At 49.8% G+C, this 14,983-nt stretch overlaps 5 protein-coding genes across 5 annotated transcripts; 1 reads left to right on the top strand and 4 right to left on the bottom strand.

The window, feature by feature from the left end:
* Nucleotides 1–97: 97 nt before the first annotated feature.
* On the top strand, nt 98–2,201 carry ASPACDRAFT_3762 (RAD52 DNA repair protein RADC; the record flags this gene model as incomplete). Its single annotated transcript, XM_020200320.1, has 5 exons — nt 98–400; nt 478–564; nt 631–810; nt 869–1,046; nt 1,111–2,201. Coding segments are annotated over 5 exons (1,839 nt in total), but the record flags the coding sequence as incomplete, so codon positions are not given.
* Nucleotides 2,202–2,552: 351 nt separating this feature from the next.
* On the bottom strand, nt 2,553–5,615 carry ASPACDRAFT_1886794 (uncharacterized protein; the record flags this gene model as incomplete). Its single annotated transcript, XM_020198437.1, has 7 exons — nt 2,553–2,962; nt 3,030–4,759; nt 4,809–4,857; nt 4,911–4,978; nt 5,042–5,243; nt 5,322–5,490; nt 5,574–5,615. 7 exons carry the CDS (start codon nt 5,613–5,615, stop codon nt 2,703–2,705), a joined length of 2,520 nt encoding a protein of 839 aa, XP_020058838.1. The 3' UTR covers nt 2,553–2,702.
* A 652-nt stretch (nt 5,616–6,267) lies between these two features.
* Nucleotides 6,268–8,410, bottom strand: ASPACDRAFT_115491 (putative amino acid transporter). The gene is made up of 6 exons (XM_020195905.1): nt 7,484–8,410; nt 7,275–7,434; nt 7,212–7,223; nt 6,957–7,161; nt 6,544–6,902; nt 6,268–6,478 (listed from the first exon to the last, which is right to left on the bottom strand). The coding sequence occupies exons 1-6, from the start codon at nt 8,375–8,377 to the stop codon at nt 6,447–6,449; spliced, it is 1,662 nt and encodes a 553-aa protein (XP_020058837.1). The 5' UTR covers nt 8,378–8,410; the 3' UTR covers nt 6,268–6,446.
* A 2,923-nt stretch (nt 8,411–11,333) lies between these two features.
* yphA (tyrosine phosphatase family protein) lies at nt 11,334–12,210 on the bottom strand (the record flags this gene model as incomplete). The annotated part of the gene is made up of 4 exons (XM_020199332.1): nt 11,334–11,621; nt 11,674–11,869; nt 11,916–12,072; nt 12,156–12,210. The coding sequence occupies 4 exons, from the start codon at nt 12,208–12,210 to the stop codon at nt 11,334–11,336; spliced, it is 696 nt and encodes a 231-aa protein (XP_020058836.1).
* An 886-nt stretch (nt 12,211–13,096) lies between these two features.
* Nucleotides 13,097–14,861, bottom strand: ASPACDRAFT_76890 (3'-5'-exodeoxyribonuclease). Its single transcript, XM_020204817.1, has 6 exons — nt 14,657–14,861; nt 14,401–14,537; nt 14,153–14,330; nt 13,609–14,099; nt 13,365–13,555; nt 13,097–13,292 (listed from the first exon to the last, which is right to left on the bottom strand). Exons 2-6 carry the CDS (start codon nt 14,434–14,436, stop codon nt 13,241–13,243), a joined length of 948 nt encoding a protein of 315 aa, XP_020058835.1. The 5' UTR covers nt 14,437–14,537; nt 14,657–14,861; the 3' UTR covers nt 13,097–13,240.
* Nucleotides 14,862–14,983: the final 122 nt, after the last annotated feature.

Below are 14,983 nucleotides of genomic sequence, written 5' to 3'. Positions count from 1 at the left end.
AAAGCATCTACAAGAATCTAACTTTGCTATGCCCGCGTAAGTGTTTTTATACCTGTCAAGCCGCGACGAAGCCAACACTGACTGACCGCGCGTCTTTAGTGTTGGCGACCAGCACCGGGGCGGCCCAGCTACCATCACGATGCCCAATTCAAGCGGGAGTCTCTCCGCCAACCCATTTGAAGAACCACAACGACGTATCAGCGAATACACCGCGCAGGAGATCGCGACCTTGCAAGCTCGTCTCGACAAGAAGTTGGGGCCTGAATATATCTCGTCGAGGCCTGGTGCTGCGGGACAGCGCGTACATTACCTCTCGGCTGACAAATGTATCAATCTTGCGAATGAGGTCTTTGGGTTCAACGGATGGTCGAGCTCGATCCAGAACATTCAAATCGACTTTGTATGCTCCCTCTTCGAATTTCCCCCTTGGCCACATATTTTGTCTTAGGTCAATGACTAATATGCTCCAATCAATAGGTTGAAGAGAGTCAAAACACTGGTAAAATCAGCCTGGGTCTCTCCGTGATAGTGAGAGTCACCTTGAAGGATGGCACTTATCATGAGGTATGCCCTTGGAAGTGGCGATGCATTAGTCAATCAACGGGTTCTAAGACAAGGAACAATTCTTAGGATATCGGGTACGGCCACATCGAGAATTGCAAGGGCAAGGCAGCTGCTTTCGAAAAGGCAAAGAAAGAAGGGACCACAGATGCGCTCAAGCGTGCGCTACGAAATTTCGGCAATGTCCTGGGCAACTGTATCTACGACAAGGACTATGTATCAAAAGTCACCAAAGTGAAAGCTGCGCCGGTATGTGACGCCCCTCACCAAGGAAAACCTCGCCTCTGCTGACATGCTTCGACTTTAGGCCAGATGGGATGTCGATGAGCTACATCGACATCCAGATTTTATTCCCATCAAAAAGGAATCTGTGCACCCCAAACCATCACCTGAGGACGATGATCTGCCGCCGCGTCCAGCGGCTGTCGCAAAGCGGTCCAACTTCGATGACTCAATGGCCTTCGACGGCGACGGCGAATTTGGAAGTACGCAGCTTTCACTCTCAATTAACTTGCCCGAAAGCCGATCACTAACATTCTTGCGCGCTAGGCGATCTGTTTGACGAAGCTGATTTCGGCGTCACCGAAACGGGCAATCCCGACGAGGTTGTGCTAGGACCAGAATCACAGCGGGCACAGCAACCACCCACTCCACTCAATACTCATCAGCGACCTTTTCACAACAACAACAACAATAACAACTACCGGGGACCCATCAGACCGAACTCGGCGATGGTAACGCCATCCAAGCCCCCCGCCCCCAGACAGTATCCTGCTCCACAGCCGTTCAACGGACGCCCCAATCCCCCCGCAACTGGCGACCAACAGAGACCCATGCCACCTACAGGGCCTCGACCAAACTTTCAGAATGGCAGAATGATACCTCCTCCATCCGTGCCCACAGCAGCATCACCTGCACCGGTAACAGCAACAGCAGCCGGGCCCGCAGGTGGTAACGGCCCGCTGTCCGTCCCCATCAAACGTGAACCCGGCGCCCCATCGACAACAACAACAACAGGTATCCCCGAATCCCTTCCACCGGGGACCCCCTCCGCCTCGTTCTTCTCCGCGCGCGCCGTCGATCTCCTCCGAGACAACCCGCACGGCGGGATCCCCGCCGCGGCGCCGGCCTTCGACCCGCACGCGGAGAGTCCTTCCATCCGCAAGACCGCCGGCTTCGACCACAGCACCAGCAAACCCATCTCCAAACCCATGCTATCCGGAGGCAGCAACAACGCATCGCCCGCGGCCGGTGGCAACCCCGCCGCCGCGGCGCGGGACTTCATCAACCCTTCGCAGGACATGCACCGGAAGATCGGGGCCCCCGGGAGCAACAACGTCGGCAGCCCCATGATGAATCGAGGCCCGTCGACGACGTCTTCCTATCGACCCCTGACCCGCCCAAACCTCGATCCTCGGAATGGGACCGCCGCACCGCCGAACCGTCCACCACTGCCCGGCGGCAGCGGGCCTGTGGCTCATCAGAATGCCAACGGGAAACGGCCTCCCTTGTCGGATATGACGAATGCTCAGGCCTCGGACGGCAGCGGGTCTGCTCCGGGAGGAGCTGGGGTCATGGATCCGAAAAGACCGCGGATGAACCAAAGTGGAATGCCTCAGGTTCTACCCCAGCAGCAACAACCCCAGCAACCGCCACAGCAACAACATCAGCAGTAACGGTAGCAGTGGTCTTTTCTCGATGTACTCTATTATAGATAGAGGGCAAATTCTATTAACGGCACGCGATTATTACTCGGACTAGGCATATTTTATGAATTATTGGCGTCACAGGGAATGGGAATGATCACAGGAATCAAATGAACTGGTTTGCTCAATGGAATCTGCTCACTGGCCAGTTTGCTTTGGATTTACAAACAAAATACCTTTCTAGCCCTTCCTTACAGGCCTTGCACATCACTAGAAAATAGACAATTAAGTAATTGCTGTAAGAAATGGCAGCATCGAAACAAATGTAGCTTGCGTGTTCACCATAAAGCTTCGTATTTGGACGGGGGAGAAGAAACAGATAGGGGATATTATGCGGATAGGCCTCAACGCCAGCTCATGCAGGCAAGAGTTGAGTGTGAATCGGCTAACGGTACAGACCTTGTGTAGCGATGGTGGGTGCTGGTTGCGTGAAGCTCAGCGTAGAGGCTTGTCCAGGGCAGGCGTCGCATACCTGGAGCTATCCAGTCCTCTCGAGGGAGTCCGAGATGCTGGTGACCTGTTCTCTGAAATTCTTGGGGCGTGTATAGATCTCTGTAGTGCAGGGGAGGCTGAGATCGCGTCCGTCTGCGAAAGAAGTGGAGATGTCAAGTTCGGTTTGACGGGAGTAGATGCGGGAGTCATTTGACCAAATCGCCCTTCAAACGCTGGGACCTTCACATCCTCCAAGACGGAAGCTGATAGCAAGTGACAAGATAAGCAATACTGACCGGGATTCGAAGACAAGAAGGAATAAGAACTTACCGTTGCCAGGCCGGTTTCCAGACCTCCCGGGAAGTAGATGGTTGCCGTACAAATGACGGACAGCCTTAGTGATACAAGACTCCTGACGCTCCTGCTCAGTGGTCACTGGTTCAGCTGTGCTGCTTACTGGAGGATTAAGCTTGTTTGGCTCAAATGGCGGCGCAGTGCCCTTGAGGCGTGTCTGGAAAACAGAACGGTGGGTCTGTGACTTATGTGCAAGGGGTGTCAAGGGTTCTTCTACACCCAAGGCTGCATTAAAAGTCACTTTAGCTGTGAGCACCGTCTCAGGCAACATATGAGCATGAGATTTATGGTTTTCCTGGCACGTAAGACAGTGTTGATAACCGGACTCAGGTTCGGATTTGAGCTCGGAGCTGAACTCTTCTCTTCCTCTCTCGAACATTTCAATGGAATATCGGCGCCCTGCTTCTGATACAGAGAAGAATTTCAGCTCTTTGCGAAGCTCTTCGACCTTGCGCTCAACCACCTGCTTGTCCTCATCAGTCATAGACTCGGCGTTGGCCATAATTTGACTAAGAATAGCTCGTGTGGTTTCCGTAAAGTCAGTCGGTGTTGACGAAGCTTCACTAGAGGTCGAGCCTCCTTGAGTAGGATACCGTGTAATGCCCTGCCGAAATACTAACCCCTCCAGATCTTGACAGGAGGGACTCATTACAGCTGTAGCGGCCGGATCCTGTTCAGCCGAATCATGCTCAGGTGACGGAGGACCATCAAGATCAAGAAGCTCCCCACAAGCCACCGCCGGAGGTGCTTTCTCCTCGCTTCCTTCGGCGACAAGGTTCTCGAGTGGTTTGGTCTTCTTGGGCGTGACTGGGACATCTGCATTTGGTTTGAGGGTTGACTCAATGAGAGGTAATTTGACGACCACCTTGTTCACTAGTATTGGTTCCATTGCAGTGCCTTGCTTCTCTGGAACCCGATTGGCTTTGTTACCCGGTTGACATGGAGGCTTGCCATAAGCTTTGGTTGCTGGCTTCTTAGGCAGAGGCCCTTCATCCCGCAGTAATGGCGCAGTTGAGGGTTTGGACAACTGCGAATTCAGAGTTGGGCGTGTTTGTGCAGCAACCTGTGATTGCGCTGAAGTGTTGTTGGACCTCAGTGCGTGCTCCTTGCTCAGATTGGAAGCAGCAGGAACGGTTTTCATTGTCACTGTGACAGGATGCACAGTATCCTTGGGTGGTGTCTGGTTCGCTTTCAGCGTCGCAGTCGACTGTGTCTGTCTTGGGTTCTTCATGGCGTCAGAAGCCGGAACCAGTTTCTGAAGATTGATCTGGTTTGTAGTGATCGTGGAAGAAAGTGTCCTTTTGCTTGAATCTCTCGACATCTCGGATTCCAAAAGTGATGGCTTTCTGAGAAGAGGTTGAGTCGACGCGTTGTATGTCGCAGACAGAGGCTTTTGAGCAGGAGTTCGAGGCGCTTGAGCTTGAGGAGGAAGCGACTTTTCGGGAGGTCTTTGATCCAGGGTTCTAGTCACGGTGGGGGGCCTTTGGCTTGGGCCATGATCTACTGCAAGAGCAGGTTGCGTGGGGCGAGATGGGACTTGACTTGGTATTTCCTTTGCAGGAGGCAATTGGCTTGGTCTCGAACTATTACCGTTAGACATTTCTCGTGCAACAGTGGAGTTTATGCAAGCAGTCTTCGCGTTGACTAGATCCTGAACAGCAGCCATAAAGTCTTCAGGGGCACTGATTTTCGAGGAATAGTCAACCCTGGAGACAGGAGTCAGATGGTTTTTGAGGCAACAAAAAGGTAGCTTACATGGGTCTTCGAGCTTTGGTTAGTGGGTTAGGGATCGGCTTTCGAGCACCTAGAGAATGCAAATAAGCAATGAAGACGGGTTTGGATACGAGTAGACCTCACGAGTCTGCTTCTGATCTATTTTGGAAGCATGATTGCCAGATTTCGAGACACCTCCTTGACCGAGAACCCTATCATCAATGTCTCGTGCATTAGGTTTTGATGGTAATATGGCTTTCGGTGAGTTGACTTACTTCGATACACTTGGCTTCCCCTGACGACCTCGAGTCCCTGCTACGCCTCCACCACGCCCACGACTCATGCCTCCCCTGATTGGGGCAAAGTCATGTGGCCTCGAATGTAACAATGCAGCGAGCGCAAGACGATGAGTCTGGCCATCAAGAAGACTGTCAAGATTCTCAAGGTCTCCAGTATCACCTATTGTCTTGTGGATATCTTTGAAATCGAATTAGCGAGGAACCAGAAACCCAATAGAAAGCAAATCGGGCGAGGAGCACTGGAGGATGCACTTACTCGACCAATCCGCGAGTTGGGCCTTGTTCTTCTGCGCCATGAGCTGGGCCTTCGTTCCAGGTTGGTTGGACTCTCTGCTCGCTTCTATGGTTTCCAATCCCACATTCAGCACTGCTCGTGGGCCATCTTTGGTTGAAATGAATTCTCGTCTGGCCGTGCCGAGGTCGTCCTGAGTGGAGGCGAGTTATGTTAGTAGCTGCGGGCAATCAAACGAAAGACGGAGGAACAGGTCGTTGGAAACACACAACCTACCATTTGGAGCCTCTTCAGGCGTTCAGCTGCATTCTGATCCATGATTTCCAGATGGCTATAATCCCCAGGATAGGTTTCAGAGAGAGACGAAGAGATAATGTGAGGGTACTGGGTGTCAAGAAAACAGAAGCAAGGTAGCGACAGTTGACAAAAAGGATAAATCTGAGGACGATGTCAGGTGTTTAAAACACACTAGAACCAGCTAAGTCAATGTGCAGCAGTAGTTGACGAAGTTGAAATGAAGAGGTGCAAAGGAAGAGCATGAGACCTGCACTTCATACATTCGACTCTACCGGGTTCCGGAAACAGAGCCAATCCCTCTTTTTTGAAGTAAAATGAATGATGAAGTAACGAGAAGGGTAGAATTGGAACACATGCGAAAACAGATGATGAAGAGGACAGTGGTGGGGTCAGGAGGCAGGGAGCAGAAACAGGGAGTGGAAACTGTTAACTGCGTTACCATGCAAACGCGCACAACATCGCAGATACAACCCAGCAAATGACATTCACACCAAAACCTAGACCTTGTAGTGCGCTGCCTCATCTGCCCCTCTCATTGCCTCCACTGATATCGATCATGAACCGAAGGCTGTTTCTAGGAAGAAATCAGTATCTGACAGATCATAGTATACTGAAAGACCATATTGTCCCTACACAAAATCTAGGTATCTGTGTTGCTCCCAGAGGAGAGATTGCTGCACTTGAGTCCATGGAGCCCCTTTTCAGAGCCCTGAACAGAATGATTCACCTTGTTAATACACTTCTCTATGTACATAATTTGTGAATGAGGGATTGAATAAAGTCTATCAGTTATACGACATCAGTAAAGCAGAAGCAAGGTTGCAGGATCTAACTGCCCTTATAGTACCTTGCCTAGGCAGCACAGGTACTTGCACCACCTTCATCTATAAATGTGGTTGAGTTAATTAGCAGGATGCATGCTGTTAGTCGGGTGACCAAGTGAACGTACTACTTATCATTTTCGCAACAGCTTGAAGCAGACTGACTGCCATCACGACTACCCCGAAAACAATGCATAGATAGGCTGGTATCTTAGCCTTCTGAGAGGCATTGCTAAGCTTTATGTAGCATAAGGGAGGGAAAATATAGGCCAGGGCCGCTGCGCTCGTTGCGCCGATCAACTCAAAGACTGCCCCCAAGTCACAAGTGATCAGAGCCATAGCAACCGCAGTAACGACAAGCGCAGAGGTAAAGATCAAGTGCCGATTCATGTTGAAAGGTTCGTCGGGGAAGTAATAGGTTGTCATGACTGATCGACATACGAATGCCTCCAGCGGAAGAGTTGTGAGCATGTTCAAGCCGAAGCATCTAGCAAAAGTCAGCCCAACGATGTCTCAGTACATTAAGGCGAGAAGACTTTACAGTCGTGCTATATTGATCAGAATGTTGTCTGATGGGAAATTGTTGAGTACATTGCCTTGGGTCTGCGAGCCAAAGAATAGGAACCCGGAAACACCCATGGCTAGGCAAGTCAGAAGGGAGACTGCTGTAGAGTAATGTGTCACTTTCGCGAAGCGGTCTAGTGTCGGCTTTTTTAATGAGCCATAGATAAGGAGGCTGTTATGGTCTTCCAAGCTATTAGTCCCAATGTAATGTGGCCCGAATGACATAACCTACGGCAGACAAATGCTTTGGACCGTTAGTACAGTTATATAATGTGGATCTGGAACGCGATCGTACCGAATGATATCACCCCAACAGCCTGGAAAAAGCCAGAATTGACAAACAGTAGACTTTTCACATCGCCGCGCGACTCGGAGGGCACTCTAAAGCCCTGGGTGATCACAGCAATCACGATGACGACCATGCTGACCAAGGCCAGTGCGGACGCCTTTGCTAACTATGAACTTGTGAGTCTCAGAGTGCTGCAAAAGCATTATATGTCGAACCTTAGCAATGTCCCGGTACAAAGACAGCGGATATGAGATTCCTAGGACCAGAAGCACGATGATGGCCCGTCTGTCCGTCAAAAGCCACAAGAATGACATGTCTCGTAGCGAAGGAAACAAGGCTCCCAGGACATGCGGTATTGTATCTCCAACAATGATGCAGAACGCGATCATACCACCAAAAGCGAAAGCCCACTGCGCAACTGAGATTGCGATAAGTCCGCTTTTGCCAAAGCAATGCTGCATGGTCGCCTGGAACGAATCTGCCCCGCTCAACTTTGAGTTGACCACTATAAGTCGAATGGTCCAGTCTACTGCGACTGTGAGTCCGACGAGCAGCACCAACCCCATTACCAACCCTGCCTGGCGAAGTGCGTAAGGTTGTCCTATTATGCCTGCCCCAATGATGCTGTTGGCCATATTCATGAAAGCCATGCGCATCCCGCTCCTTGGGCGAGCAGTTTCCAGGTGTTCTTCCGGGAAGAATTCATCGGACGTTGCGAGCGTAACACTGGGGGCTTCGATATCCGTCAGCAAAGGGACCATCTGGCGCCGCCGGCCGTCGCCGTGGCCGTATTCTTCTTCCTCGAGCCATGAGATATCGTCTGAATCGCGAGGGTGATGTTCCGAGCGACGCTCTTCGTCCGTTTCCTCCTCGAGGTCGAAGCGAACGCGGTTCATGGTACGAGGGGTGCGTCGTTGTCCTTCTGGGATCGGCTGGGATATAGAGGAGTGATGCGGCTGCTGTCCGCTGCTGCTGCGGGTCGCGCTGGCCGGGTTCGCATGGTTTGTAGTTTCGTGATCCTCGACGGGTGACAGAAGGGGCTGGGAATCCAGCCCATTGGGGCTATCTTTGTCCGCCAGAAAATAATCTTCACCTTCATCCCTGGGCATCGCTGATTGTTGGACTCCTGAATTCGAGATTCCTCGATGCGGAGGATGTCTAGGGGCCAGATAATCAAACCCCCCAGGCACGTGATGCTCTTATCGATAAGCAGCTCTAAAAATAAATGTCAACAAGCTACGTAGCTGGGCATTGAGGGACTGTCAGTTGTGTACAAATATTATTGCCCAATTTCGGTCAATCTTGCGCAGTAATACTGACGTCTGGAGTTTTGAAGTTTGGAAATACTCGCTTGAGCGGTGCTCACGTGGCACAAAAGGAGTTCTTACCTCTAGTTGTATAGTCTCGATTCACTTATCGTATTGGTGCCTCGGCAGCCAAGTCTATGATGTAAGACGAAGCACAGGAACAAAGCTATCAATTATCTTTCAATGTTTATTCTGGGCGAGGGCGCAAAATAGAATACAGAGCGTGTGGGCTAATAGCTTCAGATACAAGCAATAGATATACGCTTCTTGGCAGTCGGGTGTTGCTGTGTTGAGGCACTTACATATTTTGCCAGTGTTTGCTTCATTTAGCACCAGGCATCTATCCTCGTCAAACCATCGACTATGTACCTTGCTTGAATAGAGGCACTTTTCCCCACTAATTCAGTTCATATCAGACAATCCATAATGGAAGCGACAATAGACCTAGGCAGAGCCGATTTCCATTCCTCAGACTCAACCTTGACTCTCACAATGAATGTCTCCATATTCATACAATCCCGCAGAAGACCCCAAATTGCCGCACGCGACATGCATCTCATACACCTAATGACCATGAGAAGGGCTTGGGTGGCTGAAGCACCAGAAATCAAACTGAACTTATTCATCAATGCTCATAACGTACCCGATGTCACCGTCTCCACATTTGTGCCAGTTGTGGGGGAGATGCTCTGCAATGCAAAGGTAATCACAGTAACATACTCCTCACAAGATGAGTCTAAAGATGTTGCTAACACAACTCTGGCTCTCAGCTCTGGAAAGAGTTAGGCTTGGCTATAATATACAAAAGCTGCGAATATTCCGATCAGAAAACCCCTCCGAGCTTTCAGTTAGCCTTCGGAATTGGAAGATCGCTCACACAACCTGCTCTCTTACCAACAGTGAGCCGCAGAGTTCCAAAGGTTATGCAGGCACCAGGGAAGCCCATCCCTCCGCCCTACATCGAGACTATTAGTATATCTACAATCAACATAAATCTAGATTTCGTGCCCACATATCCCGAAGTGCAGCCACATCCTCCCGCGCTGATCATGGCGAGTCTCGGAGAAATGGCATGGAAAGCACTGGGTCCTGACTTTGAAGAACTGGTGCTAGAATCTACTACCTTTCAGTCTTCAGAGCTCGACAAAATGGACATTCCCAAGTTCTCTGATACCAGAGATTTCACAGAGGAGCTTGCAGATATGGATAATAGCCCGGATAGCACCATCCTCTCAAGCCCTCCTACAGAACCAGCAGCTAGAAGCTGCAACGCCAACCACCAAGCGTTACATCACCTACTTCGTGCCGGATTGAGCTACCTGTTGCTTGGCAACAGTCATGAGCATGGACCAACAGAGCTGGATCCAGAGGCGGTACAATTGCAAAGTCTTCCAAGGATGGCGCCGTCAGTCTTTAGCCCTGGGTACAGTGAAGTAATCTGCTTTCCTGAGGTACTCATAGTATCTGGTTACTAATCATGTTGCAGGCAATGAACCAACGTTCGCTGCTTATCACATCGCTCGTCAAGTCCCTGACATCCATGTTGAAGCTACCCATGAATCATTCTTTGCAACAGATTGTCAGCAGTATGAAGGTCGCATACGTACCGGACAGTCTCCCATTGACGGCAGTAGATACGGGAAACATTCTTCAGGCGGCATTCTGGACTCTTGCTCAAGAACAACTCTACAAGGCGGAAGCCTCACAGAAGCTGAGTCGATTGGACGAGATCAATCCTACAGATTTGGACGAAGCATATGCTTATGAATCTCTCCTGATAACTGGTTCGACAGAAGAGGTCCCGAACTGGTTCAACCACGCTGCTACCGAAGAAGTCGACATGGCTTCTGAGGACTACTTGGGCACTGAGGATTATTTCGAGCTTGATTGCAAATCCCAGACAAACTCTCTCTTATCAGTTGATGAGAACTGTACATGTTCTGTCAATGAGAGCTTGTGGGACACCACAGAAACGGGTTCAATGGAGCTAGCCATTGCGAGCCAATTGCCTTGTCCAGGTTTTCCAGCACTCATATCCGACACTGAAGAATTCGAAGAAGATGATGACATGATATATGAGATTCTGTGATCACAACTCAAATAGTGAACTTCGACGCCACTGAGGATCGCTCGTAGTATGGTATAGTACGGTATATGTTTGCCAGCAGCTCAACCAAACAATCAAAGACACTGAAGGGACTGTTGGAAAGCTACGCAGAACGACTAGCTTAGATATTTTAGCTCAAAACTGCCAATCAATGTGGATTATTCTCTACATTAGAGTACTACGGCCTACAACTTGTCCTTCTCCAGGTCTATTGTCTTTCTGCGATTCGCTTCTCTTGATCTCGGGCTAGAATATCTGACACATCCCTGCCATGCACCCATCCGCAATATCAAAACCACATGGGTAACTAAATGATGACTGGGTATATCGTGCATCCAACCCTTCTAGAAGCAGTCAAATTGATGGAGCCTCTAGACATCGCGGAGCGCTGCGGAGTTTGAGCGGCTCTCGCTCTGGGTACACAAGCCTCTCATTGATGGCCGTGTTCTAATCGAAAGAGTAGATTTTGATGCAGAACGAGAGGCGACAAGAGCTAGGTGGTGTGGTTCATCAGCCGGTTTCATGGCCAAGATTGCAACGACATTGACCTAGCTGAAAACCTTGCGTTGTCAGACCACCGACTACTCGGGGAGACAAGGCACACCACAGACGACAGAAAAGAACGGCTTGACTTCCATCGACATAGGATTATCAAGTCACGTATATTTTGCCCAGAGAGGGTAGAAGCCGACTCGAGGATGAGGCCTGATCCTTGGCATTCTCTTCAGATAATGCCTTCGGCAGACTGGCAGGCTGCCACATTTTCACGCCAGAGATATGTGCCACGCTAGAGAGCTGGGAGGCATCAAATGCCATGATGAATTTCTGATCCAGCGGCCTTGACTTGGGGAAAGAATATGTCTGATACTCAGCAAGCACATCTTCGATGCGCCAACCTTGAATCTTGCGGAAGCAGGCGACCACACAGCCGGTGCGATGCTGCAGCAATTTCGATCAGCCAAGCTCGTATAAAACACTGAATAAGCCTTACTTTTCCCTTGTTGCAATGGACAAGAACAGGGTGATTGGCCTTGTTGAGCAAGACTTCTAATACCTGACAGATTACGTAGTCTGGAGACTTGACTGCAGGATCCTTGTTGGGTTCGACAAGGATACGGATGTGCGCGATCCCCATTTCCTTGAGAAAGCTCATGTGCTCAGGCGTATAAGGCTCGTCTACCAAAGTGCTGAGGAGTGGTGAGCAGGAATCAGATACACGAGTGGCCCACATACACTATAGTCCGAAGGCCAAGCTTTTTGAGCGCAGAGAAGCTCCACGGTTGCGGGAAAGCAGATCGATAGACATCTTTAACAACCCCTCCAAAGTTCCCAGGGAACTCTGACGGCATGAAATCATTTCCCATCGAGGATGCCCTGCGACGCACTGATTCTGTGAAGGTTAGTGCGACTTGAACAATACGGATAGGAGTATGAACATGATCGATGTTCCCACAAAACAAACAAACAACCTACCACAAACGCTCTGGAGAGAGCTGTTGGAGCTTTGAGCCGTTAACGGAGACGTCATTGTGTTAAATTGCCAGTTCCCTGTCGCTGTCTGGCTCGAAGTCCTGATAAACGAATGGATAAGAGGGCACTATGAACCGATAGAATGCCAATGAAAAGCTGAATTTTGGGGGGAGAGAGAGATAGACGGATCCAATGCACCACGAAAGAAGGATTCTCATGCAAGATCTGACTAGACAGCGACAGCGCGAGATCTGCTAAGAGAGAGGTTGGTGATAGACTCGAAGGGTCTAACCCACAAGCTTCAAGCCAACATGATTTTAGAAAAAGAAGACATGGTGACCAATATGAGGGACCGGGTTTAGGCGGGTCAGAAGGTTAGGTCTGGAGAGTCGAGTTTGTTCTTGAGAGAATTGGAGAAGAAGACTACATTCACGTAGAAAGGTAAACAAGGAAAGAGACAAGAGCAAGGGTGGTGGGTGGTGCGACTACAGGTACAGTACAGGGCGGTGAGCCAGGAAAAACCAAAATGTCATCAGAAAATAAGCCCCCGTAAATCATACCAAGCAACTTTCTAGAAGGCAAAGCACATGTGGCGAACCACCAAGTGCTGTGCAGTGAATGTAGAATGACTAGTTGAGGTTTGAGGGGCAAGGAATTAAGTAAGGTATGTTAGCCTCACTTCCAAGTTGCCTGTTCCTCCGGGCACATACTGTATGGAAGAATGACATGCCTCGGATCTATCATGCCACACCACAAGAGAGGTTCGACAATAGTTAGCTAGCTAATTAGACACCCGCTGAGCTGATCTAGTATTCCGTCAGACAGATCTGACTGGTGTTGAATCATCAGTACAGGACCTTGGTTCGCAGTGGTAGTGGTCCGAACACCACCGATCCAAGGTTCCATGATGAGGCAACAAAGAATTAGGGACGGTACTCTTATCGACACAGGTCAAGTAGCTTTCATTGATAATATTCTCGTGCAAACTGCCTCGTCTCTTCTATATCTAAGGATCTAGTATTCATAATTTGCGGGACGGTGTTCTCTCCCGGATTGGGCACGACCTGGAAAGATATCATGAACAGAATTTATAGTGTATCAACACCAAGCCCAAACATCCGGATTGAGTTGTTCCATGCGCTGCTCATTGAATCAATATTCCTCGTCACATTGGAAAGCGAGAAGAGGGTAATAGAAAGAGAATGGACTTACGCTTCACAAACTTCCTCGACAGTGATGCCTTTCACTTTGGCGATGACATGCGCAACGTGAGCGATTGCTGCAGGCTCATTGCGACCCTTCACCATAAGTCCCTTTTGCCATTTCTCCTTTTTCACGGCCTTGGGAAGCGGAGGGGCTCCTTCGAGATACTTCGCAGATGCATGAGAGGGACGGATTTCACACTGAACAGTAAATGTCAATCAAAGGTTTGAGAAATCCTAGGTAAAGCACATACCCAAGGACCATCAGTCTCGATCTGAAGCCGTTCAAGTGGCAGGGCCTTGACTACTTCCAGGTTCTCCTCCGTTTTCAGACTGCAGCCGTTAACACCGACATCGAGACCTAGGGCAACCATTCGATTCATCTCGTCAAGTGTTCCAGTAAAACTGTGCACGAGGCCTTTCTTAGGAAGCTTTTCAAGGCGGGGCGCCAGAAGACGTTCGAAATCTTCGCTGGCAGCTCTGGAATGGAGAAAGAGAGGGAGTTGCACCTCCACCGCCAGATCCAATTGAGCTTCGAAATATTTCAGCTGGGGCTCCTTTGCGCTTAAGAAGAGCCGATCGTAATCTAGACCAAACTCCCCAAACGCAACAGCTTGGCCCGATGCTTTGGCCTCGAACACTAGCGTTCTAAGCTCCTCTAGCATTTTTGCAGGTCCGCCAGGATGTTCATCAAAGAGCTTCGCCTGACACGGGTGAACTCCAACCGTAGCATAGCAGAACCCCGCTGCAGAGGACGTCAGGTTGCATACAGATTAAAGTATATTGGGAAGGACATACGATACTTCTGTGCAATCTCAATAGCCCGCCGCGACTCCTCCAAGTCGGAGCCTGTCACCATGAATTTCTCGCAACCCACATCCTGAGCTCGCTGGACAATGTCATCCATGTCGTTGTCATGAACTTGCTTTCCATGGTAATTACCCATGAAGACAGGGTCACTGAGATTGATTCCGATCTAGAGTGGCCATCAGCGAGTGAACAAGTATACAAGGATATTCTTCCATATTCGCAATGAGTTTACCGACATCAACATATCGGATAGGTTTGCTTGAGTCGCCCATGTTTGCTGAAGTCGAGAATCTGTTGAATTCGAATTTTCTTCTCTTCAATGCACAAGAGCTAGAACTGGTATGCAGATTTGTGTGTGATCCACCAGAAGCTGCTGCATTCGAGTAAGTCTCACGGCTCCGACTTAAGGTCCTGGGACAGATCGGGAATGAGTCAGACCTAGACCACATGTGTGCAGCAAGGCCATCATCCCGAGTCAGGACTGGGACATACCTGATTTGTGGTAAAAATTTCGGTGCGGCTGACAGAGACGTGGTCGCCAACAATCTATAGCGGTAGCGGTGCTAGCTCCTATTGCCCCGAGGCTCCAAAGATTTTTACTGATTCCAGATAATCTGAACAAATTGTCTACACCAAGAGCATGCATCAGAAGCTCCAGCGCACTGCTCTCTGTTACAGCCACAGATGCTCTGATATGGTCAGCAGCGACTCGGCGGTTCAAATTGAGGTATCAAGGACTTGTGTGCCTGAATTATTTTGGCCGGTAAGCCTCTCTAGGTAGACGAGGAACTTTGGGTTAAGCGTTGATGCCTCAGGCAA

This window comes from Aspergillus aculeatus (assembly GCF_001890905.1).
Source record: "Aspergillus aculeatus ATCC 16872 unplaced genomic scaffold ASPACscaffold_4, whole genome shotgun sequence".
Lineage (NCBI taxonomy): Eukaryota > Fungi > Ascomycota > Eurotiomycetes > Eurotiales > Aspergillaceae > Aspergillus > Aspergillus aculeatus.
The sequence above is the reverse complement of the archived record's forward strand: the minus strand, read 5'-3'. Positions and strand labels throughout refer to the sequence as shown.